This window comes from Phyllobates terribilis, unplaced genomic scaffold (assembly GCF_046119375.1).
Source record: "Phyllobates terribilis strain yellow unplaced genomic scaffold, ASM4611937v1 Scaffold_4__5_contigs__length_816908805, whole genome shotgun sequence".
Classification (NCBI taxonomy): domain Eukaryota; kingdom Metazoa; phylum Chordata; class Amphibia; order Anura; family Dendrobatidae; genus Phyllobates; species Phyllobates terribilis.
In genome coordinates this window covers 693179282-693204617 of record NW_027362764.1, presented here as the reverse complement: position 1 = coordinate 693204617, position 25336 = coordinate 693179282, and the positions used below count along the sequence as shown (strand labels likewise).

General features: G+C 48.4%; 1 protein-coding gene across 4 annotated transcripts in view; it reads left to right on the top strand.

Moving 5' to 3' along the window:
• The window catches only part of LOC141265890 (cytochrome P450 2D17-like), a 107667-nt gene that overhangs the window by 60075 nt on the left and 22256 nt on the right, over window positions 1-25336 (top strand). For 3 of the 4 annotated variants that reach the window (XM_073679559.1, XM_073679558.1, XM_073679557.1), the window contains exons 3-4: window positions 18472-18624; window positions 18754-18914. In XM_073679559.1, coding sequence (XP_073535660.1) covers window positions 18472-18624; window positions 18754-18914 — 314 coding nt within the window. The remainder of the gene's footprint in view (window positions 1-18471; window positions 18625-18753; window positions 18915-25336) is intronic. The other variant, XM_073679560.1, reaches the window with a different exon arrangement.

Genomic DNA, 25336 nt, shown 5'->3' with positions numbered 1-25336 from the left:
AGTGCCCCACGACCTCGGACTCCGGGGTCCGGTTCTTCTGCACTCCTCTCTAGGGTGAACTGCCGTGCAGCTCTAATCCCCAGGTCTTTCCTCGTCGCTGTCCTGTATTCAACTCCTCTCACTAACTCTAACCAACCCCGCCTCCAGATTCCAGTTGCTAAGGGGAGGAGCTCCCCTTGCTGGTCTGGAGCCAGGAAAGTGTTGCATGCTAGTATGTCTGACTAGGGGACCCCTACTTGCTTCCAGGCATGGCATCACTCCCTTGTGAGGGAGGCAATGCCACTGTGGCAACCAGACTCCTGGGTTGCCACATTTGCTGGGAACTCTATATTACAAGGGGTCGTAACTTTAGAACGGAGGAGCACAGAAAAAAAAACCTTCCAGAATCAGTGTAGCATCACCAGTTGGATAAGGTACTCAGTTCAAACTGACAAAAATCCAGTTAAAAACGGCCTGTTCATTCTGCCACCCTATGTATCACTGAATTTTTGGTGCAGAGGATACAATCCATAGTTAAATTCAGGGAAAATGCATGGAAATACCTGCAGATAGTTTCCAAAAAAAAAAAGAAAAAACTGCAAGGGCCAAGCGTGCACACATAAGGAGGCTAATTGAATGCAACAGCGCAAACAATGAGGAGACGGTTAAATAAACAATGTTGGTTAAGTGCCACTAACACAAAAAGGAAAATCTAGAAGTATATATAAACATACAAGTAAGCACTATATGGCGGGTTACAGTAACAGGGTCAGAACAGTATATTATGCATAGCTATTGTATTTAGTCATATTGCTGTGTCAACCTTCTATTACATACACTGTTCTTGTTATCTAGCAGTTAAGTGACTGTTAATGCCTTTGTCTCAACTTCACAGGCGTCATTCTCAGCACTAGGCCCGTCTTCATCGTAGTCTCTAGAAGCTCCTCTGATCGTTACATTGGCCCTAGTGGGGGTCATCGGTGTTTCCCGCTAGGCCACAAGTCCTAGATATGCGAGTCACTGGGTATACAGTGTGTTCGTCGCACTGGTCGTCTCTGTTCCCTGAAGCACAGCCCCACCCCACACCCTCTACTGTATGTTCCACAGGAACGGTCCTCTGCTACAGCCGGTCAGTCTCCCGAGCCTAGTTCAGATCTGGTCACGGACTTCTACTGGCGTGGGATGTGGATCTTCTACTTGCGCTTCTTATGGTCACTGATTTTCCCCTCAGCTCAGGCCTTCTCTGGCATCTCCTCCCTACTGGGCTCTAATGTGGCGATGGTGGCTGTAAGCCCACCTAGCAGCCACACGACCTGTCCTGGTCTAGGTTCTGGCGCCAACTGCCTCTACTCGGCCCGGCCACGGTCGCTGCAACCAGGAAAGGAAGATGAGAACGCACCTAGACAAACACGAAGTGTGCTCTCGGCCCCTGCAGTGTCAATGTGTGCAGAACTGAGAACTGAATGTAAGACTGGGTCACACAAGCGTATAAAAATATCGGACTACCTCTTGAAGCTTATCAAGAGAATGGCAAGAGTGTGCAAAGCAGTCATCAAAGCTAAAGGTGGCTACTTTGAAGAACCTAGAATATAAGACATATTTTCAGTTGTTTCACACTTTTTTGTTAAGTATATAATTCTACATGTGTTAATTCATAGTTTTGATGCCTTCAGTGTGAATGTACAATTTTCAAAGTCATGAAAATGCATATATATATTTTTTTGTCTTTCACACCCATCCAGTTTTGGAGTGAATTCGCAGCATGCTGCAATTCTTTTTTTTTTCTGTCACCCATGACGGCACAACGAGAGAGGGGATCCGCCCTTCAAGGACAGGAAACCTTCAAGATAAAAAGGGCGGAGCCTCTCCCCGCTTCAGTGGTTTCCTGTCCTTGATGGGGGACCTTCCTTCTCGTCGGGCGCAAGAATGACAGCAGGAATCAGGATCGTCTTACCTGGGCCGGGGTCGGTCGGGTTTGGCATGGCACAGTCTCTGCTGCGGCCGGTCCCATGAATCCTGGAAGCGCCGCGGGGGGCGCCAACATGTGGTCTCCCCGTGTGCGGGCGGTGGTTTTGCGGCACCTGCACAACATGGTGGCCGGCAACCCCGCGTCCCGGATGTGACATCACGGGGCGCGACGGGAGATGACGAAACCGGAAGTCGGTCCCCGATGACGTGCGCCGGGACCTCCTGACCCCCGTGCGGGGGCGGTACCGGAAGCTCCGGGGACGCCGGCGGTGATCTCCCTGGCACAATGGAGGTACTTAAGGGTAGATCACCGGCCAGGCTGCGGCGCAGTGTAAGTAATGGCCTCACAGCAGCCCTCCCCACCGCATCAGCAGCAAGAGCAGCAGTCCATGCTGCAGCTGCAGCAGCCCAGGGAGATGGAGCAGCCACAGCAGCCTCGGCGCCAGAGGCGTACCCAGGAGCAGCGTCCAGCGCAGAGTAGGAGCAGTGGACGTTCTGGGACACGTAGCGCCAAGGATTCCAGATCCAGCCGGCATAGCTCCAGCAGGGTTGATGATTCCGCGGTCTCCAGAGGAGAAGTATGGGATACCGTCCTGCCTCCAGTTCCGGTACCCTGTCTTTGTTTACTGGGTGGTGAGTGAGCTACATGAAAGTCGACGTATTAATGTAGACTTTTTCTGTTTTGTCTCTCTCTCTCCCTTTCCTTCCTACGGTAATGGTCAGGATGTCCCTAAGAAGTGTAAAGAGAAGTCCAAGCATAGAGTATATGCCCTGTGTGAACCGGGCCTAACGAATGATTGGCCCAAAAGATTATGCCAACACCCCCACTTTCAGGCTCTGAGTCCGACGAGGGAATGTTGGATGACTCCACTGACTCTTCCTCCTCGGATAGCGGGGCAGGGCCAGGTCATTGTTTTCCCCTGGAAAGTGTGGATGGCTTAGTAAAAGCCGTCAGGTCCACAATGGGGTTGGTTGACCAGAAAACAAAGAAGTCAGTGCAGGATATTATGTTTGGCACCTTGGATCGCAAGAGACAACGAGTTTTTCCTGTTAATGATAAGGTGCAGGGTCTTATCAGGAAAGAGTGGGATAGGCCGGATAAAAAGGGCCCCCTTCCATCCTCCTACAAAAGGAAATATCCGTTTAGTGAGGAGGATACAGCTTCCTGGAGTAAGGCCCCGAAGCTGGATGTGGCACTATCCAAAGCTTCTAGGAGATCTTCCCTCACTTTTGAGGACTCGGGGATGCTGAGAGACCCGCTGGACCGGAAGGTAGATACCTTCCTTAAGGGTACTTGGGAGTCGTCGGCGGGGGCATTGAAGCCAGCCATAGCGGCAACTTGTACAGCGAGGTCCCTTATGGTATGGTTGGACAGGTTAGAGGACCAGATTAAAAACAATGAGTCACAGGACTCCATTCTGGCCTCTCTGCCGGTACTGAAGAGAGCGGCGGCCTTCTTATCAGACGCTTCGGCAGATTCCGCCAGACTAGCGGCAAGATCTGTGGCCCTGTCTAATGCTGGCCGTAGAGCGGTCTGGCTGAAGTGTTGCCCAGGGGACATACAGGCAAAAGGAAAACTATGCTCTCTTCCATGTGAGGGGGATTTTCTGTTTGGTACCTCTCTGGACTCAATTCTAGAGAATGCGGGGGACAGTAAGAAAGGGTTCCCTAAGCCTTCCATCCCATCCTTCAAGCAGTCCTTTCGGAGGAAGAAATTTGGTCGCAGGAGGGCATCCGGGGAACAATATAGATGGGAGGATCGTTCCAGGAAAGGGAAAGGATTTTTGTTTGGCGGGCCCTCCCAGGATAGTCGCAAGCCGCCGAAGTGACACTCTATCCCAGGTGGGGGGGAGGCTCTCTCTCTTCCTTCCAGCCTGGGAAAAGATCTCTTTCAGTAGGTGGATCCTCAATTTAGTGAAATCAGGGCTAAAGCTAGAGTTTCGGAGGAATTCACCAGACAAGTTTATTCTGACTGCCCTAAGATCCTCTCTACCAGAACAACGGGCACTGGAGGAAGAAATATCAGTTCTCCTGCAAAAGAATGTCCTGCTAGAGGTGTCACCACAAGAGGAAAGAGGGGGGTTTTATTCCCCCTTATTCCTTATAAAAAAGCCGGACAATTCATACAGAGTCATCCTCAATCTGAGAAGGCTAAATGCGTTCCTGAACATTCCGTCATTCAAGATGGAGACAATAAAATCAGCTATAACCCTTCTATTTCCCGGCTGCTACATGGCAGTATTGGACCTAAAGGACGCATACTATCATGTGCCGATCCATCGCAATTTTCAGAAATACCTCAGGGTAGCCGTAAATATGCAGGGAATTGTCAAGCACTTCCAATACAGAGCGCTTCCCTTCGGACTGGCAGTGGCGCCCCGCATATTCACAAAACTGATAGCGGAGGTTACAGCCCATCTCAGGGAGGAAGACAGACTGGTCATTCCGTATCTGGACGACTTCCTGATAGTGGGCAAAACATACAATCACTGCCTGGGCCAGGTCGATCAGGTATGCACCATCTTAGAAGACTTAGGATGGTGTTTAAACCTAGAAAAATCCAGATTGATCCCTCTCACTAATCAGATCTTTTTAGGCCTTACGCTGGATTCGATTCTGCAAGAATGCCGCCTCCCCGACCGAAAGAGGGAGAAAATAAAGAATCTAGTTTCAGCAGCAATAGCGGACCCAGTCATGACTCTCAGGGGGGCAATGTCTCTGTTGGGATCCCTCACCTCCTGCATCCCCGCAGTACCCTGGGCCCAATATCATTCAAGAGAGTTCCAATGGGACGTACTAAGAAACGAAGTGATCCTGAGGGGACATCTAGAAAGCAGGCTAATTCTCCCCCAGAATGTGATTCAGTCTCTGTATTGGTGGTTGGAGACCAGCACGTTCCAGACAGGCGTTTCTTGGGTTACCCAATTCACCAGGGGACGCCAGCCCCAGGGGGTGGGGGGCGCACTTGGACAACCACCCGATACAGGGGACTTGGTCACAGGAGGAGAGTCTGGAGTCCTCCAATTTGTGGGAGTTACGGGCGGTAGAGAAAGCACTGATCAGCTTCTTGCCCCTACTAGGAGGTCATCACGTGAAGATTCTGTCCGACAACCAGGTTGCGGTGGCTTATGTGAACCACCAGGGGGGAACCCATTCAAGGTCACTAATGCAGGTTGCGGGGAGAATATTTTCGCTGGTGGAGGGAAAAGTTCTTTCGTTAAGGGCCCTTCATATCAGAGGAGAGGACAACATGAAGGCAGACTTTCTAAGTCGCAGGCCATTATTGCAGGGAGAATGGGCTTTAAATCTCTCGATCTTCCGCCAGCTAGTGGCCATGTGGGGGTCTCCAGAGGTCGACCTGTTTGCAACCCGTCAGAACAGCAAGGCAAAGAAGTTCTGCTCACTGAATCCCTTAGAGAACCTGCTAGTAGTAGACGCCTTCCAGTGCAGGTGGGATTTCACTCTGGCCTATGCCTTTCCCCCAACGTGCCTAATTCCAGCGGTGTTGAGGAAAATTCGGGAGAATCAGGCTCGAGTGGTTCTCATAGCCCCCTTCTGGCCCAAGAGGCCGTGTTTTTTCTGGCTAAGAAGCATGTCCATCACGAACCCCTGGATTCTTCCAGAGATTCCCGACCTTCTTGCTCAAGGGCCTATATTCCATCCTCAGGTGAAAAGATTGCACTTAGCGGCCTGGAACTTGAGAGGTCGTTGCTAGAGGGTTGGGGTTTCTCATCAAATCTAGTCACTACTCTTCTAAAGAGTAGGAAGCCAATCACTACTAAGATCTACAGTAGAGTCTGGAAGAAGTTTTTGTCGTCATCTCAGGGAGTTTCCCTGGGGGGGGGGGTTCCCATTACAGCCATTTTAGAATTTCTTCAAAAGGGGCTAGTAAAGGGTCTAGCAGTGAGCACCTTAAAGGTCCTAATCTCTGCCTTGGGAGCCTTATACAGTTATAATCTGGCCGGTAACAAGTGGATTTCCAGGTTCGTGAGGGCATGTAGTAGAGCCAATCCAGTCCCTACTGTAAGGGTCCCTTCTTGGGATTTAAACTTGGTGCTAAACGCATTAACAGGTTCTCCCTTTGAGCCCCTTAGCTCAGGGTCCATAAAACTACTTACCCTAAAAACAATACTTCTGGTGGCCTTAACATCAGCACGGAGGGTTAGTGAGTTACAGGCTTTGTCGGCAGATCCACCTTTTACCCTAGTACTAGACGATAGGGTAGTTTTGAGACCAGACCCTGCTTTCCTACCTAAAGTGGTTTCTAGGTTTCATATGTCTCAGGAGATAGCCCTACCATCCTTCTGTCCTGAACCCAAAAATAGCAAGGAGGAAAGGTTTCATACATTGGATGTCAGGAGATGCCTTATACATTATTTAGCATCCACAAGCTCATGGAGGAAGGATAGGTCTCTCTTTATCTCCTTCCAGGGCTCCCGAAAGGTATTGAGGGTCTCAAAAGGCACTCTGTCAAGGTGGATCTGGGAAGCCATTGCGAGGGCCTACACGGGTTCAGGCAGAGATCCCACTGACAATTTGAAAGCCCACTCTACTCGGGGCATGGCTGCTTCCTGGGCATAAAGGGCGGACGTGCCCATTGAGCAAATATGTAAGGCGGCCACATGGTCATCGCCGTCCACTTTCTATAGCCACTATAGACTTGACCTTTCTGCCTCCTCTGATCTCACGTTTGGGAGAAGGGTTCTGCAGGCTGTGGTCCCTCCCTCACATACTTAGTTCTCTGTAATTCTCTCGTTGTGCCGTCATGGGTGACAGAAAAACATGTATATTACTTACCGGTAATGTGTTTTTTTGGAACCCATGACGGCACCTTTATATTCCCTCCCTGTCACTGTGGTGTACACCTCCCGGTGGGTGGGTGTTGAGTGTTCACATGGGTGAAATTCGTTATAGTTATTAAAATTATGTGCTCTAACCGGAGAGTCCTCTCATGCTCTGTAATCCATTGAAGCGGGGAGAGGCGCCGCCCTTTTTATCTTGAAGGTTTCCTGTTCTTGAAGGGCGGATCCCCTCTCTCGTTGTGCCGTCATGGATTCCGAAAAAACACATTACTGGTAAGTAATATACGTGTTTCATGACTAATACGGCTGTGAAAAAATGCAGATCTGCATTGCCCCATTGAATAACATTGCCCAGAGTGCAGCAATCCCTTTTTATTTTTGTATTGGACTGCACTCGTCCGAGTTATACGCACGTGTCAATGAACCATTAGGCAAAGTGCCAAAGTGGGCGCTGGCAATCAACATAAGGAGAGAAACGGAGGATTGTAATTGAGAGGGCGGGACGGTGCACTGAGTACTTGACCATCCAAGGGTGAACTGAGGACCCCTCACTTTCATATGTAATTTTAAAAACAAATTGTTTCATGGAAAACCACAGTAGTGAATCTGTACAACAGGGGCTAAGTCCCATATAGGAATGTATAAGTAGTTAAATTTTAGTTTTGGGGGTGATGGACCCCCTTTTAAGATCAGATCTTCCCTTTAAATAAAAAGACCAATGCGTTCAGTTGAATTTGTCTGGTTTCACTCTATATTCAGTGGCCATTGTTTCAAACTATTGCATCCAACATAAATCCTGTAGTGAATTTAAAAGAAACCAGAGCCGAGTTTAGTGCGTTGTGGTATCTTGCTCCCTTAAGATAGATTGAATTACCCACTAATGTAAAAAATGAGTTTTTTTGTTTTTTTTATGCAAACATGTTCATATCTGTCTGGGTAAAGGGCGGGGAAATTTATTGGAGATTTTATGACCATGTTAGACAACATGAGAAACCAGTTTGATTTAACTTTGTATATAAATCTATAGTAAAGAATTGAGCCTTTGGCGCAGAGGTCACCAACTTGAACCACACTGGATACTAAAGGAAATGTTTAACTAAAAAATAAGTTCTGATTTAATAAGATATTTGCAATATTATTATTATTTTTAAAGAATTAGAGTAATATATATATATATATATATATATATATATATATATATATATACACAGTGCCTACAAGTAGTATTCAACCCCCTGCAGATTTAGCTGGTTGACACATGCGGAATTAACTTGGCATTGTGACATTTGTACTGTAGATCAGCCTGGAAGTGGGAAATGCACTGCAGCAAATTTTGTTTTTGCTTTTTTTTTTTTTTTTTTTTTAAAACGTTAAAAGTTAATTCAGAGTGTCATTTATTATTCAACCCCTCAAACCACAAGAATTCTGTTTGGTCCCCCAAAAGTATTAAGAAGTAGTTCAGGCACCAAGAATAATGAGCTTCACATGTGTGGATTAAAGATCTCTTTTGCCAGCCTTTTCTGACTATTTAAGACCCTCCCCAAACTTGTGAACAGCACTCAGACATGGTCAACATGGGAAAGACAAAGGAGCATTCCAAGGCCATCAGAGACAAGATCGTGGAGGGTCACAAGGCTGGCAAGGGGTACAAAACCCTTTCCAAGGAGTTGGGCCTACCTGTCTCCACTGTTGGGAGCATCATCCGTAAGTGGAAGGCTTATGGAACTACTGTTAGCCTTCCACGGCCTGGACAGCCTTTGAAAGTGTCCTCCCGTGCCGAGGCCAGGCTTGTCCGAAGAGTCAAGGCTAACCCAAGGACAACAAGGAAGGAGCTCCGGGAAGATCTCATGGCAGTGGGGACATTGGTTTCAGTCAATACCATAAGTAACGTACTCCACCGCAATGGTCTCCGTTCCAGACGAGCCTGTATGGTACCTTTACTTTCAAAGCGTCATGTCAAGGCTCGTCTACAGTTTGCTCATGATCACTTGGAGGACTCTGAGACAGACTGGTTCAAGGTTCTATGGTCTGATGAGACCAAGATCGAGATCTTTGGTGCCAACCACACACGTGACGTTTGGAGACTGGATGGCACTGCATACGACCCCAAGAATACCATCCCTACAGTCAAGCATGGTGGTGGCAGCATCATGCTGTGGGGCTGTTTCTCAGCCAAGGGGCCTGGCCATCTGGTCCGCATCCATGGGAAGATGGATAGCACGGCCTACCTGGAGATTTTGGCCAAGAACCTCCGCTCCTCCATCAAGGATCTTAAGATGGGTCGTAATTTCATCTTCCAACAAGACAACGACCCAAAGCACACAGCCAAGAAAACCAAGGCCTGGTTCAAGAGGGAAAAAGTCAAGGTGTTGGAGTGGCCTAGTCAGTCTCCTGACCTTAACCCAATTGAAAACTTGTGGAAGGAGCTCAAGAATAAAGTCTACATGAGACACCCAAAGAACCTAGATAACTTGGAGAAGATCTGCATGGAGGAGTGGGCCAAGATAACTCCACAGACCTGTGCCGTCCTGATCAGGTCTTATAAAAGACGATTATTAGCTGTAATTGCAAACAAGGGTTATTCCACAAAATATTAAACATAGGGGTTGTATAATAATTGACCCACACTTTTATGTTTAAAATTTAATAAAATTCAACTGAGCAACATAACTTTTTGGTTTGTAAGATTTATGCTTCTGTTCATAAAACCTACTCTCGTTTGCAGTTTGAAGGCTCTAATTTATTTGCATCTTATCAAACCAGCTAAATCTGCAGGGGGTTGAATACTACTTGTAGGCACTGTATATGTATATGTGTATGTATATATATATATATATATATATATATATATATATATATATATATATATATATATAATGTGTATGTATGTACTGTATGTGTGTGTATGTATATATATTATACAAAAAAATTTATTTTATTTTTTTTTTTCTTATTTAGATTATTTATGTTGCAAAAATCTTGAAATGTTGTAGTTTTCACGTAGGCAATCAGACCACAAACAATAAGCCTGCATTTTCAGTTTTCTACATGCTGCATATGAAGCTTTACTGTTTAGACTGAGGCAGGGTCAGCAGAGGATGAAGAATTAAAGTGGTCATGCCAGATTATGATATTGATGACCTATCAATATCTGGCACCCCCATCCATCACCTTTCATCAGCTCTGGTTGGATGTAAATCTCAGGCTACTGGGGGATGGGTAGGTTGTATAGGTGAACGAGGGGTGCGGCTGAGTTACAAGACATGCTGTCCCTTATTGGCTCAGTTGGCAGCATTAGGGTAAGTGCACATTCAGTTTTTGAGGAGTCTTTTTGAGCTGGTCCATTCCAAAAAAAAAAACCCTGAAATATCGCTCAGTTTTTTTTTTGGAGTTTTGTATTTTTGAAGAGGCTTTTAAGAGTTTCACTTTGGTTTTTGCCCCAAAACCTCCTGAAAAAAAACTCACTGTGCAAATACCCATAAAATGCTTGAAAGACTCTTCCTAATAATTTCCATTGTAAAATGACTCCCTGGTCATATGATCAGTCTTTCAGGGGCTTCTTATTTCTTAGTAGACCCTGAGTGGTGTTGATCCACACTGGATATTAAAAGAAAAGTTTAACTAAAAATGACTTCTGCTTTGATTAAAAAAAAAAACCTGTTATTTATTGTAAATGTCTTTTTAAAAAATATATTTTTTTTTTATTTAGATTTATATTGCAAAAATCTTGAAACATTGTAGTTTTCACATCAATCAGCCTGCAATTTTCAGTTTTTTACATGCTGCATATGAAGCTTTGCGGTGTAGACTGGGGCAGGGTCAGTGGAGGATGAAAAATTAAAGGGGTCATCCCAGACTATGATATTGATGGCATATCCATATCGGCCACCCCCACCAATCACCTTTTATCGGCTCCAGCTGGATGTAAACAGTCTACGGACCGGAACCGTATGGCTCGATACACTGTGTAGTGGCTGTTTCTGTGTACTGCACCTCCTCTCAAATACATCAGACTATCTAAAGGGTTTGGGCACTTTTAATCTGAATTTTCAGTAGGGAGTGTGAACACTTAAAGTGCCTAGGACAGCAAGAATTTAAAATGATGCCCTGCTCCGTTCTCAGTCATCCTCTTTGGCTCCCCTTCTTTCTTCTGTCTCTGGGGCTCTCTTCTCCTTCCCTCCTCTGGTTCCTGAAAGGAGATTCCAAGCTGAATGAGTCCTCCACACACAATGATGGGTTTGATTTATGGCCCACGAAAGGAAGTAGTGCAAAAAAAAATTTTTTGACAGTGAGGATGATCAATGAGTGGAACAGCCTGTCACGAGGTGGTGAGTTCTCCTTCAGTAGAAGTCTTCAAACAGAGGCTGGACAGACATCTGTCTGAGATGGTTTAGTGAATCCTGCATTGAGCAGGGGATTGGACACAATGACCCTGGAGGTCCCTTCCAACTCTAACATTCTATGAAGAATTTCCTACCTTCCACTCGCAAATCCATGCATTGCTGGAGGAACACGTAATTGTTCCCTTGCATTACTGGAAGCAGGTGGAGCCAGCATTGAAACTATCCTGTACTTGTTAGTCTATGCCTGCTGTCCTCTCAGAGAAGCAGCAGGCCACCGTCTGAGCTGATGCTGCACTGTACATGATGGGTAGCTGTGGTCAGGAGTGGGGTCCCCGCGCTAGCTACGCTGCTGGTTGCCATATAATCTATCTGTATTATTATTTTCTATTTAACTACTAGAAAAACTGTTCAGACTTCAGAAACGGTTCAACCCATTTTCCACAAATTGGCTAACATTTTACTGCTTCCTCTTGACGTTGTTACTATTGGGCTTGCAGCACTTCAGAAAACTAAACATAAGAAAGACCCATACAGAGCAACGAGCAAACTTATTTACAGTCTGCAATCAGCAAGAAGTGGTTTTCATTTTAGATTTTGCAAAGCAAAACTGGGTAAAGTCAAATTATCTAACAATTAATTGCAAAGCTTCACTAAGGATGACGTAGCGGCTCTACAAACGCAGCGTGATCGAATATTCTTATTGATCTGCCTTCTCTCCCAATATAACATTCAACAGAACAGACTTGGCTTCTTAAATACTTATGACTGAAGGAATAAAGTATAACCATTACCTCATGGTCATTTCTTATTTCATAATTCAGGATGGAAGCCACACACCTGAAACAATAAACATTATGTCATCCTGATATTTTGCAGATCACAGTTCAAGGTCATAGATATATTTCCTTATGCATTAGATCACTGCTTCATTATTTACATGTTACCTCAGTAAAATACTGTCAGCATGACACAAGAATATCCCGGCGCAAGTAATGTAGGGTCAATGTCAGGATCCAGCCATCCCATTTTGAGGACTGGAAAGGGGACACTAATTGACACCCCTAATCCAACCCAGTTCCGTTTGAGGTCCCACACCGAAATAGTGTCCAGAGTGAAGTCCCTTAGTATTCACACCCACAATCGTACCACATTTATAACCCTCATAAAGGATGACACCCCAAGCCACACAGTATGATGCCGTTACTCACAGTATTTTGCCCTCACGGTGCATCCCCCAAACAGTATAATATGCCCACAGTATGTTGCCCTCACAGTGCATCCTCCACACAGTATAATATGCCCACAGTATGTTGCCCTCACAGTGCATCCTCCACACAGTATAATATGCCCACAGTATGTTGCCCTCACAGTGCATCCTCCACACAGTATAATATGCCCACAGTATGTTGCCCTCACAGTGCATCCTCCACACAGTATAATATGCCCACAGTATGTTGCCCTCACAGTGCATCCTCCACACAGTATAATATGCCCACAGTATGTTGCCCTCACAGTGCATCCTCCACACAGTATAATATGCCCACAGTATGTTGCCCTCACAGTGCATCCTCCACACAGTATAATGTGCCCATGTGGCACCCCAGGAGTCTGGATGCCACATTGGCATTGCCTCCCTCACCGGGGGTGATGCCATGCCTAGAAGCAAGGAGGGGTCCCCTTATCAGGTGACACTAGCATCTAACACATTTCCTGGCCCCAGACCAGAAGGGGGAGCTCTAACCCGGTTTCAGGGGAGCTTCCCCTTCAAACTGGAGCCTGGAGGCGGGATTTAGAAAAGTCAGTTGGAGACAGGAGAGCGACGAGGAGAACCTGGGGAAGGGAGCTGTGACCAAGCTCTCTCCAGAGAAAAGCGCAAGAAACAGGACACCGGAGTCCGTGGTTGTTCGGATACTAAAGTCCCGACAACTAAATCCAGAGGGTAGGAGACTGCAGGTCTCCCGGCCCCACCAAACGCGTGGCGGCTCAGTAGCATACTAGGCCTGGCGCCGCCACGAAGGAGCGACACCTGAAAAGGGCTCAAGCTGCCTGCCATACGGGTGAGGATTTAATGATTGTTCAGGAACTAGGGCCGCAGCATAGCTTTAAGCCGCAGGGCCACAGAAGTTTGCGCAGAGGGAAGGCCTGTAACTCCACCTGGCGAGGTGGATCCCCAAATTGCTTCTAGGCTGCCCGGATATCCATCACCACCTGTTACCAGTGCCCCGGTCTGCACCGTCAAACCTCAAGTAAAGGTAGAGGAAACCGCCATTAATGTGTTGTCTGGTCATTATCTGCGCCCTCAGCCCTGCACTACACTGTCCCTGCCGACAGCATCTACCTTTTCAGATCTCCATATACTGCCCTGGAGCTTAGCTCTGCCCGTGGAGAGCTGAACTATCTTTGCTGCGTCACCATCAGCCCCAGTGGATCTGCACCGCAGCGGTGGCCCCCTATAGCCGCATACAACTGGTGGCGTCTCGAACATTATCCCCAAATCTTTATTTCCCCAATTGACTGTTCTTTATTTGACCCCCCTGGGCCACAGACCGGTTCACTGTCATTGACTACCCCAATACAGGACCGGCCTGGCTACAGAGTACCCCACGGCCCAGGGGGCGCGTCACCCACAGTATGTTGCCTTCAGACATTTCATTTGGGTATTCAGCAATGACCTCAAGGTATTTTGAGAATACCATATTTCTACTAGCTCTGCTGATGCATGTCCAGCTCTTTAGTCCCTGATTAGGGATTCTACAACTGTACACCGGGCTGCAGCAGTGGAAACCCCATTACTACCCCGTGTGTGGGGACACATGCGATTGTATTCCTTGCCTAAGGAAAGCAGCCTTTTGACTACCCTAATCCTTACCCAGAGTATATTACACAAGGTACTGTCCTCCTTTTCTCCCAGCCCCATATATATTATAATGATCCTCATAGTATGCACCCCAAAGCATACAAAGAGTATAAAGACCTCTGTTTTCTAGCATGGTATCTTTGCAGCACTGGGGTCCTGGGTTCAAAATCCGCCAAGAACAATATCCGCAAGGAGTTTGTATGTTCTCCCCATGTTTGCTTGGGTTTCCTCCCACACTCCAAAGATATACTGATGGGGACTGTAGCTTGTGAACTCCAATGAGAACAGTAATGATGTCTGTAAAGTGCTGTGGAATATGATAGCACTATTCATTTTTCTCTTAAAAATAAAGACCTTCATTTAAAAACTGCATTTTGTGTTATCTTTGTCTAATATTTACATTTGTTTTGTGATCTGAAATAAGTGTGACAAATATGCAAAAGAATAAGAAATCAGGTAGGGGGCAAACACTTTTTCACACCACTGTACATACAGGAAGCAGTCACTTCACGCTACACTAATCCCCTCCCACTATGGGCTTGTCCCAAACATAAACTCCTAATTTACCCTAGTGTCACTACCTAAACTAGTCACAACACCTAAACAGTGCACTGTGCCTATCCTATACTACCTATCTTATATTATCACATCTTACACTGTACATTCTTAACATTATGCATTACCTTTACATTACTTATACACTATACATATTACACTGCACATGACATAATATATAAAAAGACACAAGACTTGGTACACATGATGTGATTGGTGTCTTCAGGGGTGGAAATGCAAAAATCCAGTCCACCACCCTTACACACACTCCTTAATAGAGGACAGATATTTCTGATTCTTCCCTTCTACAGAGAAGTTGACCATGAACTGCTGTCTCCCGTGAGTTTGTCTGCACCCCACTGTGTGAGGAACCAGCCCATATGGCTTGGCCTGCTACTTTGTTGGGGTGTATTTTAACTACTCCATCTGGTGCTCTATCTATACTATAAAATCAATGACCGATCCTTTATTGAGCCATCTATATATATAATCGTCTTATCCCGTCTGTCTGTCTGTGTGTCTGTCTGTCCAGGAAATCCCACGTCGCTCATTGGTCCGGCAGCGGCCAATCAGCGCCGCGGGATTTCTGAAAAAAGATGGCGGCCGTTAGCGGCTCAACTGCGGGACGGAGCTCAGCGGCGATGCAACCGGGAGATGAGCGCCGCGAGGTTCTTATCTCCCGGCCGGTAGCAGCGGAAGGACCGCCGGCGGCGCTGCGGGTCGGGATACTTCTGCTGCGAGCGCCCGCTATGTCCCGGGTTCTCGCAGCGTAAGTAGCCGCACAGGCAGCGCCGCTCCCCGGTCCTCACCAAGACGATTCGATGATTGGTCATGGTCTTCGGACCCGACCAATCTCTGATCTTAGCGCAAAACTTAAACACCGCTGTGCTGATTGGTCGGCGACGCCGCCCGTGACCAATCACCGATTTGGGCGCCACATTTAAATATCGGCCCCGACCAATCAGCACAGCGGTGTTTAAATGTGGAGCCAAGATCGGTGATTGGTCGCGGCCGAAATTTAAATTTGGCGCCCAAATCGGTGATTGGTCGCGGTCAGCGTCTGCGACTAATCAGCACAATAGTGTTTAACTTTGGCGCCAAGATCAGTGATTTGTGCGGCAGATTTAAATAGCGGCCGCGACCAATTGGATGTCAGCGGCGCTGCCTGTGCGGATACTTCCGCTCCGAGAACCCGGGACATGAGCGGGCGCTCGGAGCAGAAGTATCCCGCCCCGCAGCGCCGCTCCCCGGTCCTCCCTTCACACCCTAGCCGCTGATGTCCCCACAGTATCCGCATGGTGTTACAAAGGTCCACCAGCGACCAATCAGCGATTTTTAACACAAATGTCCGGAACTTTGTAACACCATGCGGATACTGTGGGGAGATCAGTGGCTAGGGTGTGAAGGGACAATCGGGGAGCGGCGCTGCGGGTCAGGATACTTCTGCTCCGAGCGCCCGCTCATGTCCCGGGTTCTCGGAGCGGAAGTATCCGCACAGGCAGCGCCGCTGACATCCATGCGGCTAGGGTGTGAAGGGAGGACCGGGGAGCGGCGCTGACATCCAATTGGTCGCGGCCGCTATTTAAATGTGCCGCACAAATCGGTGATTGGTCGCTATCTTGGCCCGCGACCAATCACGGATCTTGCCGCAAAAGTTAAACACTACGGTGCTGATTGGTCGCGGACGCTGCCCGCGACCAAGCACCGATTTGCGCGCCACATTCAAATATCGGCCGCGACCAATCACCGATCTTGGCTCCACATTTAAACACCGCTGTGCGGATTGGTCGCGGACGCTATTTAAATGTGGCGCCAAAATCGGTGATTGGTCGCGCCCAACGTCGGCGACCAATCAGCACAGCGGTGTTTAAATGTGGAGCCAAGATCAGTGATTGGTCGCGGCCGATATTTTAATTTGGCGCCCAAATCGGTGATTGGTCGCGGGAAGCGCCAGCGACCAATCAGCGATTTTTAACACAAATGTCCGGACCTTTGTAACACCATGCGGATACTGTGGGGACATCAGCGGCTAGGGTGAGAAGGGAGGACCGGGGAGCGGCGCTGCAGGTCGGGATACTTCTGCTCCGAGCGCCCGCTCATGTCCCGGGTTCTCGCAGCAGAAGTATCCGCACAGGCAGCGGCGCTCCCCGGTCCTCACTAATACGATTCCGCTCCCCGCTCCTCACCAATACGATTCGCTGATTGGTCGCGTGCGGAGAGCACGACCAATCATTGATCTTGGCGCTCAAGTTAAACACCGCTCTGCTGATTGGTCGCGGCCGCTGCCCGCGACCAATCACCGATCTTGCCGCCACATTTAAACACTGCTATGCTAATTGGTCGCGGACGCCAGCCGCGACCAATCAACGAGATTGGCGCCAAATTTAAGCAATGCTCTGCTGATTGATCGCGGTCGCTGGCCGAGATCAATCAGCAGTATTGGCGCAAAATTTAAACCCCGCTCTGCTGATTGGTCGCGGTTGTCGGCCTTGACCAGTCAGCAGTATTGGCGCCAAATTTAAACCTCACTCTGCTGATTGGTCGCAACCACCGGCCGCGACCAATGTTCGTTTTTTGTGCCAAATTTAAACAACGCTCTGCTGATTGATCGCGGTCGCTGGCCGAGATCAATCAGCAGTATTGGCGCAAAATTTAAACCCCGCTCTGCTGATTGGTCGCGGTTGTCGGCCTTGACCAGTCAGCAGTATTGGCGCCAAATTTAAACCTCACTCTGCTGATTGGTCGCAACCACCGGCCGCGACCAATGTTCGTTTTTTGTGCCAAATTTAAACAACGCTCTGCTGATTGCTCGCGGTCGCTGGCCGCGACCAATCAGCAGTATTGGGGCAAAATTTAAACCCCGCTCTGCTGATTGGTCGCGGCCGGCGGCCGCGACCAATCAGCGATTTTGGTGCCAAATTTAAACAATGCTCTGCTGATTGGTCGCGGCCGTCAGCCGCGACTAATCAGCGATTTTGCCGCCAAATTTAAACACCGTTCTGCATCGCTCTGCTGATTGGTCGCGGTCGCGACTAATCAGCGATTTTGGTGCCAAATTTAAACACGCTCTCCAGTCCTCACTAACACGTTCGCTGATTGGTCGCGGATGCCGCCCGCGACCAATCAGCGATTTTGACGCAAAATTTAAACACCGCTTTGCTGATTGGTTGCGGCCGCCAGCCGCGACCAATCAGCGAGATTGGTGCCAAATTTAAACAACGCTCTGCATCGCTCTGCTGATTGGTCGCGGTCGGCGGTCGCGACCAATCAGCAGTATTGGCGCTAAATTTAAAAACCGCTCTGCTGATTTGTCGCGACTAATCAGCAATTTTGGTGCCAAATTTAAACACGCTCTCCAGTTCTCACTAACACGGTTCGCTGATTGGTCGCGGCCGCCGCCCGCGGCCAATCTCCGATATTGCCGCCAAATTTAAACACCGCTTTGCTGATTGCGCCCGGTCGGACGCATACATATTCTAGAATACCCGATGCGTTAGAATCGGGCCACCATCTAGTCTAACATAATTAGGCATCTTTGCCAAGGCAGATACTCATTTGCAGGCAGCTGTTTTGGGGTACTGCCCCAATTTATGTTTTTCTATTATAAGGGGCAAATCCTTGAAACATCCATCTGGGTCTACATTTCCACCATCAAACCCTTGCTCTTCAATGTTGAGGGACAAATACCCTGAAACAGCTTTAACCCTTTATGAACATGAGGAATCCGGCACTTGAAACATGTCCTGCCAACCTTACACCTCACCCCCTGCCCGTGGATTTTATGGTGCTATCTGCATATGATTTTGATTTATTATATTACTTTATCACATTCCTTCTTCTCTATCTAATAAAGGAGACATTTCTTAAAATAAAGAATGTCATGTAATGCAATAAGGGGCATGTGCAGTCAGTGCTCCTCTCTTGTGAGCTCAATGGCACCTTCTGATGTACAGATGTTCTTCCCCAGGGATTGCATTCACTGGCTACGGTCAACATTGGAAGGAACAAAGACGATTTACCCTATACACTTTGAGAAATTTTGGCATGGGAAAGAAATCTATGGAGGAGCATATACAAGAAGAAGCTGGCTACCTCTGCTCGGCTTTTCAGGCCAATGACGGTACCTAAAACTACAAACTTTTTTTTATTCTAGCTATTAGTATCAATTAATGTACTAAATCTAAATAAAAGAGAAATGAAGCATAAAATACAATGTAGAACTGTTCCTATTTTGGTTGTCTGTTCTCAGGACGTCCCTTTGATCCTTTTATGGTGATTACTAATGCCATCAGCAATGTCATCTGCTCAATTATTTTTGGAGATCGATTTGAATACAGCGATTCGTCATTTCAGAGAATGATTTATCTGCTGAAAGAAATGTTTGAGCTGGAAGCGAAACCCATCACTCAGGTAGATATTTATTCCATATATTTGTCTAATATGGTATTGATCAGCCAATTTTATTAAGTTCCACATGGATGGAATTTGGACTACCCATTTTTAGGGTATGTGCCCACGATGCAGATTTGAAGTAGAAATTTCCTGAGCGTTTTTGTCTCTCCTTGCCAGAAAAAAACACATGCAGTTTTTACATGCATTTTTTGAAGCGTTTTTGAGCATTAATGAATGATTTTTGGAGCTAAATAAAGTTGATGGGACATTGCTTAAGACCTTGAATTACCATAAGAACTAGGGTGAGTATATTGATACATTTAAATGATTAAAGAATGGGTCTGTAGTATTTCAAATAAAGGGTTTATACTGTGTGTGTTTTCTTTATTTTGTTTGGTCATGAAAAGGTCTGATTGACACCTTGACATCACCAAACAAAAGAGCTGGGTGTCAGCTACTCCCATTCACCCAATCTTCATGAGCATTTATATTCCCTTAATTAATGCGACTGCTGTGAGCTTTTTTTTTAGCCTGGGAATGTGCACTAGGCAAACATTTTCCCTGGCCATAATTAACATCTCACAGCTGGTTCTTAGCCACTACATCCCCCAATCAGCACTCAGCAGCGCTTTGGACACAACGTATTTATGTTGTGTCCAAAACGCGGAGTTCTAATGCCGCACTTTTGTTGTCGGTAAATGTGAATCCACTGCATATAATGACACTTCAATCAGTCAACATCTGCAGAAGAGACTAGCGTGTCCGCTACAGAAGTTGACATGCTGCGGGTGAGTTTGGGTACGTGGCCACAATCAGGAGCCGCTGCAGGTTTAACGCTGCATGTATATACAGCGTCAAACCCGCAGCATCCAGATGTTACAGCATAGTGGATGGGATCTCTAGAAATCCCATGTCCACTATGCGTGCATCAGAGGCTGCGAATCACTCGCGGACACTGACATGCGGCGCGTCTTTCAGGACTGCAGCACGTCAAATTTACTTGTGGAGTCGCTAGTCTCCACAACAGAAATTTGACCACTAAAAAGTATTGAATGTGGTAAATCTGCATGGTTAAGTGAACACATGTGGATTTACCTGCGTTCTATAGAATGCAATGTTTTGGACGCAGCAAAAATTTGCGTCCAAAGCGGTGCTATGTCTGAATTATGGGCACAAAACCTAAAATAAAATAAAAAAATTGGCGTGGGCTCCCGCGTCATTTTTATAACCAGCAGAGGGAAAGCCGACTGCTGGCGGATGATATTATTAGACACGTGAGGGGCCATTAGCCAACAATGTTCCATGGCTATTAATATCAGCCCACAGCTGTTTGTTTAGCCTTTACTGGCTAGATTACAGGGGGACCCCAGAAAAATTTTTATGTGGAGGTCCCCCTATAAAATCGATCCAGCAAAGGCTAAACTAGACAGCTGCGGGCTGATATTAATAACCATGGTAGGGGTCATGAATACTAGCCCCCTCCGCGGCTATTAATATCACCCTTCAGCAGTCCCAGAAATGGTGCATCCATAAGATGCGCCAAATCTGGCGCTAAGCCTTACTCTTCCACACTGCACTGTAGCGGTGGCAGGAGGTAATGGGGTTGGGGTTCACGTCAGCCTTGTATTGGCGGCTGACATGAAGCCCAGGTCAGTAATGGAGGGTGTCTATAAGGTCACGCGACCATCAGGTGATCAGTAACCTCACCGCAGGTCCTGGAAGTACACGGCGGGGCGAGAGCTTACGCCCCGCAGTGTACTGTGAGCCGCCGAAGAGACGACATCGCAGAGGACAACACTGGGGGCCTCCGGACAGGTGAGTGTGAAGTTTTTTTTTTGTTGTTGTTTTTTTAATTCTTACTTTTTTATTCTTAACTGCCGCTGGCATGCAGACTGGGAGGAGCAGACTGCTGTTCTCCCATCCACATTGCTCTCCCTGTTATCAGCCAGAGCAGCAGTCGGATGAGAGAAGTAGCAGCCTCCTCTCCCGACCCAAGTACCCGCCGCGGCGCGACTCCGGCACGATTTTGCACCTATTGATTACATTGAAACGCAGCAAATACGCATATATAGATATTATACGAGGGTCAGTCAATAAGTAATTGACGCACCCCTGGGCCTGTGTCGCACAGCGTTGCGCATGCAGGAGCTTACCCGGAGCCGGATCTGTTGAGGATTGTAGTCTCGTGGCAGTGACCCGGTCCGTGCCCAGGGAGTCAGACTAAGTGGCGTTGTATTAGCGGTAGATGTTGGACGACTACGCCACCCGTTGAATGCAGCGAAGGAGCTGCCGCTGCAGGGCAGACCGCTGAGGCCGGTGGTAGGATTGTGCAGCGTGATAGTATCACCCCCAACGGGAGGGGTATGGCCTCAGGGCAGCCGACATGGATGATGGGGGTAGCAGGAATCACTCAGAGACTATGCGGTGTAGTTCAGGGTCTTTACTGGTGATAAAGATAGACCCTCCCAGAGTACTGGCTAGCGATCGGGGCCTGGTCAGTCCTTGAGCAGATGGGATCTCCCCTGGCCAGGCGGAGTTGTAGGCCTCCCAAACTGACTGTACTCTTCTGGCTACCTTGCTAGAGGCGGGTATAAGTAGCCCACGTCCCTGAGTGTACCGTGTGGTGCTCACCCGTATGGCCGGTGACTCGGGGCCTTCTAGTGGCGTCCGCTACACGACGGCAGTGCTGGTCCCACGCGTGTGACCGTGCCTTCGGGTTTCTTGGCCAGAGGACCTGAAATCCCCTGCCGGGCGGTTTCTACTGCTTGGTAAAGATTAGTCCCCACAGCCTCGGACTCCGGGTCCGGTGATAGCTTCTCAGTCAGGGCGAGCTCTGCAGCTGCCAGCCCCTGACTCCTTATAGCACTGCTCCCACAGAGCTCCTGATGTTCTTTTCCTATATCTGCTGCTCTTCTCTGTCTCTACTTCTTCTCTACACACTAACCCTGCCTCAGCCCTAGGTTTATATAGGGGAAGTTCTTCCCCTCCCAGGACTGGGCAGGAGGTGTGGCATGCATAGGATCCCTGACCAAGAGACCTCCCACCTGCTCTCAGACATAACATTGCTGTTACTGTGGAAACCAGACCCCTGGGGTGCCACATTCCCCCCTAGTGAAATTTAGTACTCCGGGACTAAACATATTTTTAGAAAAAACATAACAAGGTATAAACAATAATAATACAATAAGAAAAACACATAAAGATGGTTACGGCGTGTCCGCAACCGGGTGCAGTTTTGAAGAAAAGCAAGGTGTCCATTTCACCAAAACAGGGAGACGTAACCAGGTAGGGGTCTGTCCTGCCCCGAGTCCTTAACAGTCTTTAGTCCATTCCTAGGTTACGCTCCAACCAATTGTACAAGGATTCCCGGTAAATCCACCAAGGACTCCTAAAAATAACTAGAAACACATAATTATTTACAAGTAACAGACAGGTGACCACAAATAAAACAATTTAAACACTTCAAATCCTCCAACGTGCGGGTAACTGGCCTCTAGTGGCCCTAGTGGACCTACGGAGTTGACTGTCTGGCCCTGAACTACAGGGTGTAGTAGCTGTCAAGGGTAAACTGGGCAGCTGTCTACGGGCTCTTTGGCTCACTAGGGGTATGGCAGGCTCACTATGAGCAGAGGGTTGATCCTCCTGTTCTGCTTGTGTGGAGTCTGCTGCCTCCTGGACCGGCTGCTCTTCCAGCTCTACCTGTTGCTCCGTAGGCACTTGGGATGCTGGTTGGAGGAACGTGAGGACGGGTACCACAACTGCACCATTGACTTGAGTCCAGGACCGAGGGAAGTCTCCGAGCACAGTACTAACCATATCTTCCCTTTCCTCTACGGGTCGAGGGTCTTCTTGCTCTCCTTCTGGGTTCCGTAGCTGTTCGGGACACTTCTTCAGGTGATCCCGGGATACAATGGCTGTGGTTTCCCCTCCGTCTTTACTGATGGTACAAACCTTTGGGTTGTCGTGGCTTGAGGGCAGTACGGTGTACGGGTCCTTCTCCCACTGGTCGTCCAACTTGTGGAGCCGTCTCTTCCTCTTCAAGACCTGCTCTCCGGGTACCAGGGGAACAGCGGGAGCATACTGGTTGTAAGTTTTCTCTTGTCTTTCCCTAGCGAGACAGAGACTTCGCTCCACGCTCTCCTGTACGTTCCGGTACTGCTGCTGCCTCTCTGTGTCCCAGTCTGCTTCCGGTGAAGTGTCCTCGGGTGTCAGGACTCCCATCTCCAGGTCAACAGGTAGCTTACCAGGCCTTGCCCTCATTAGGTAAGCCGGGGTACAGTTGGTGGAACCTACAGGGATGTAGTTGTATAGGTCCACCAGGTCGGGCAGCTTCTCAGGCCACAGACTGCGTTCTTCCAGGGGCAACGTTTTCAGAAGATCCATTACCACCTGGTTCATTTTCTCACAAAGTCCATTAGTTTGCGGATGATAGGGTGTCGTCCTTATCTTCCGGCAGCCATACAGATTGCAGAATTCCTGGAAGACCTCCGCTTCAAAGGCAGGTCCCTGGTCCGTCAGCACTTGGTCCGGGTACCCGTGTGGACGGCAGAAGTGCTGCTGGAAGGCTCTAGCTGCTGTTTGAGCTGTTAAGTCCTTAACGGGGACGACAACCAAGAACCGGGAGTAATGATCCACAATGGTTAACGCGTAGACGTAGCCACTTCTGCTTGGGGTCAGTTTTACATGATCCAAGGCTACCAGTTCCAACGGCTGCTTGGTGACGATGGACTGAAGGGGGGTCTTCTGGCTGGCACGGTCCTTCCTTCTTAGGTTGCACGGGCCACAGTCTCTGCACCACCTCTCGATGGTTCCCCTCATGCCTACCCAGTGGAACCGCCCGCGCAGCAGGAACTCCAGCTTCTTCCATCCGAAGTGTCCAGCCCCGTCGTGGTATGCCTCCATCACCATGGCTGCGTCTCTTCGTGGCACCACTACTTGCCAGATTAGTTCATGCGTCCGGGAGTTAACCATTCTGCGGCACAACTTCCCCTTGTAAAGGAACAGTCGACTCTTCTCAGCCCACAGTTGTTTGGCTGCCTCCGGAGCGTCTGGGTCAAGGCGAGCCTCTGGCCGAGTCAGCATCTCCTTCACCAGTCGGACGGCAGGGTCACTGTCTTGCGTTTCCTCCCAGTTGTAGTGAGGCAAGGGGTTAAACGTAGCGGCTTGCTTACTCCTTACCCGATGGGAATACTGGATAGTCCCATGACGGTGGAACGCGGGGAGTTCGACTTCTTCCAGTCCCTCTGGATCTTCTCCTACGTCCGGTAGGTTTGGCATCCTGGACAGGGCGTCCGCTTTGGTATTGGAGCGTCCTGCCCGGTATTTGATTGTGAACTCGTAGTTGGACAGACGGGCCATCCATCTCTGCTCTAGGGCACCGAGTCTTGCCGTGTCCAGGTGTGTCAACGGGTTGTTATCCGTGTACACGGTGAACCGGGAAGAAGCGAGGTAGTGCTTAAAGCGTTCGGTGACTGCCCACACCACTGCCAGGAACTCTAGCTTAAATGAGCTGTAATTCTCAGGGTTTCTTTCGGTGGGTCACAGTTTTCGACTGGCGTAAGCGATTACTCGTTATTTCCCCTGCTGGATCTGGGACAGTACGGCTCCTAGCCCGATGTTACTTGCGTCGGTGTAGAGGATAAAGGGCTGGCTGTAATCAGGGTACGCCAGGATTTCATCCCCCGTGAGGGCCATCTTCAGCTGGCGGAAGGACTCTTCTTCTAACTCCTCCCATTTGAAGGGCGGCTTCTGGTTCTTGGCCTTCCGGGACTGGCCTATCAGGAGGTCCTGCATAGGAGCCGCCTTTTTGGTGAAACCGGGGATGAATCTGCGGTAATAGCCTACCAACCCGAGGAACTGCCGCACTTCCTTTACACTGGAGGGACTTGGCCATTCCTTAATTGCGGTGATCTCATCAGGGTCGGGAGCCACTCCGTCAGCGCTCACCACGTGTCCCAGGTACTGCACCTTTGGTTTTAGGAGGTGACACTTGGAGGGTTTTACCTTTAGGCCGTAGTTTGCCAGAGCTTCGAACACTTCCGCCAGGTGTTTCAGGTGGTCCTCATAAGTCTTGGAATATACGATGACATCGTCCAGGTACAACAGGACCGTCTCGAAGTTTCTGTGGCGAAGACAGCACTCCATTAATCGTTGAAAGGTTCCTGGTGCGTTACAGAGTCCGAACAGCATGCAGGTAAACTCGCTAAGTCCCATCGGGGTGGTGAATGCGGTCTTCTCCCGGTCCGCCTCTGCTACAGGAACCTGCCAGTACCCGCTAGTGAGATCCAAGGTAGAGAAGAAGTTAGCAGATCTTAAAGCAGCCAAAGACTCCTCTATCCTTGGTAAGGGGTACGCATCCTTGTGTGTGATACGGTTGATTTTCCGGTAATCTACACACATCCTCATGGTGTTGTCTTTCTTTTTGACTAAGACTAGTGGAG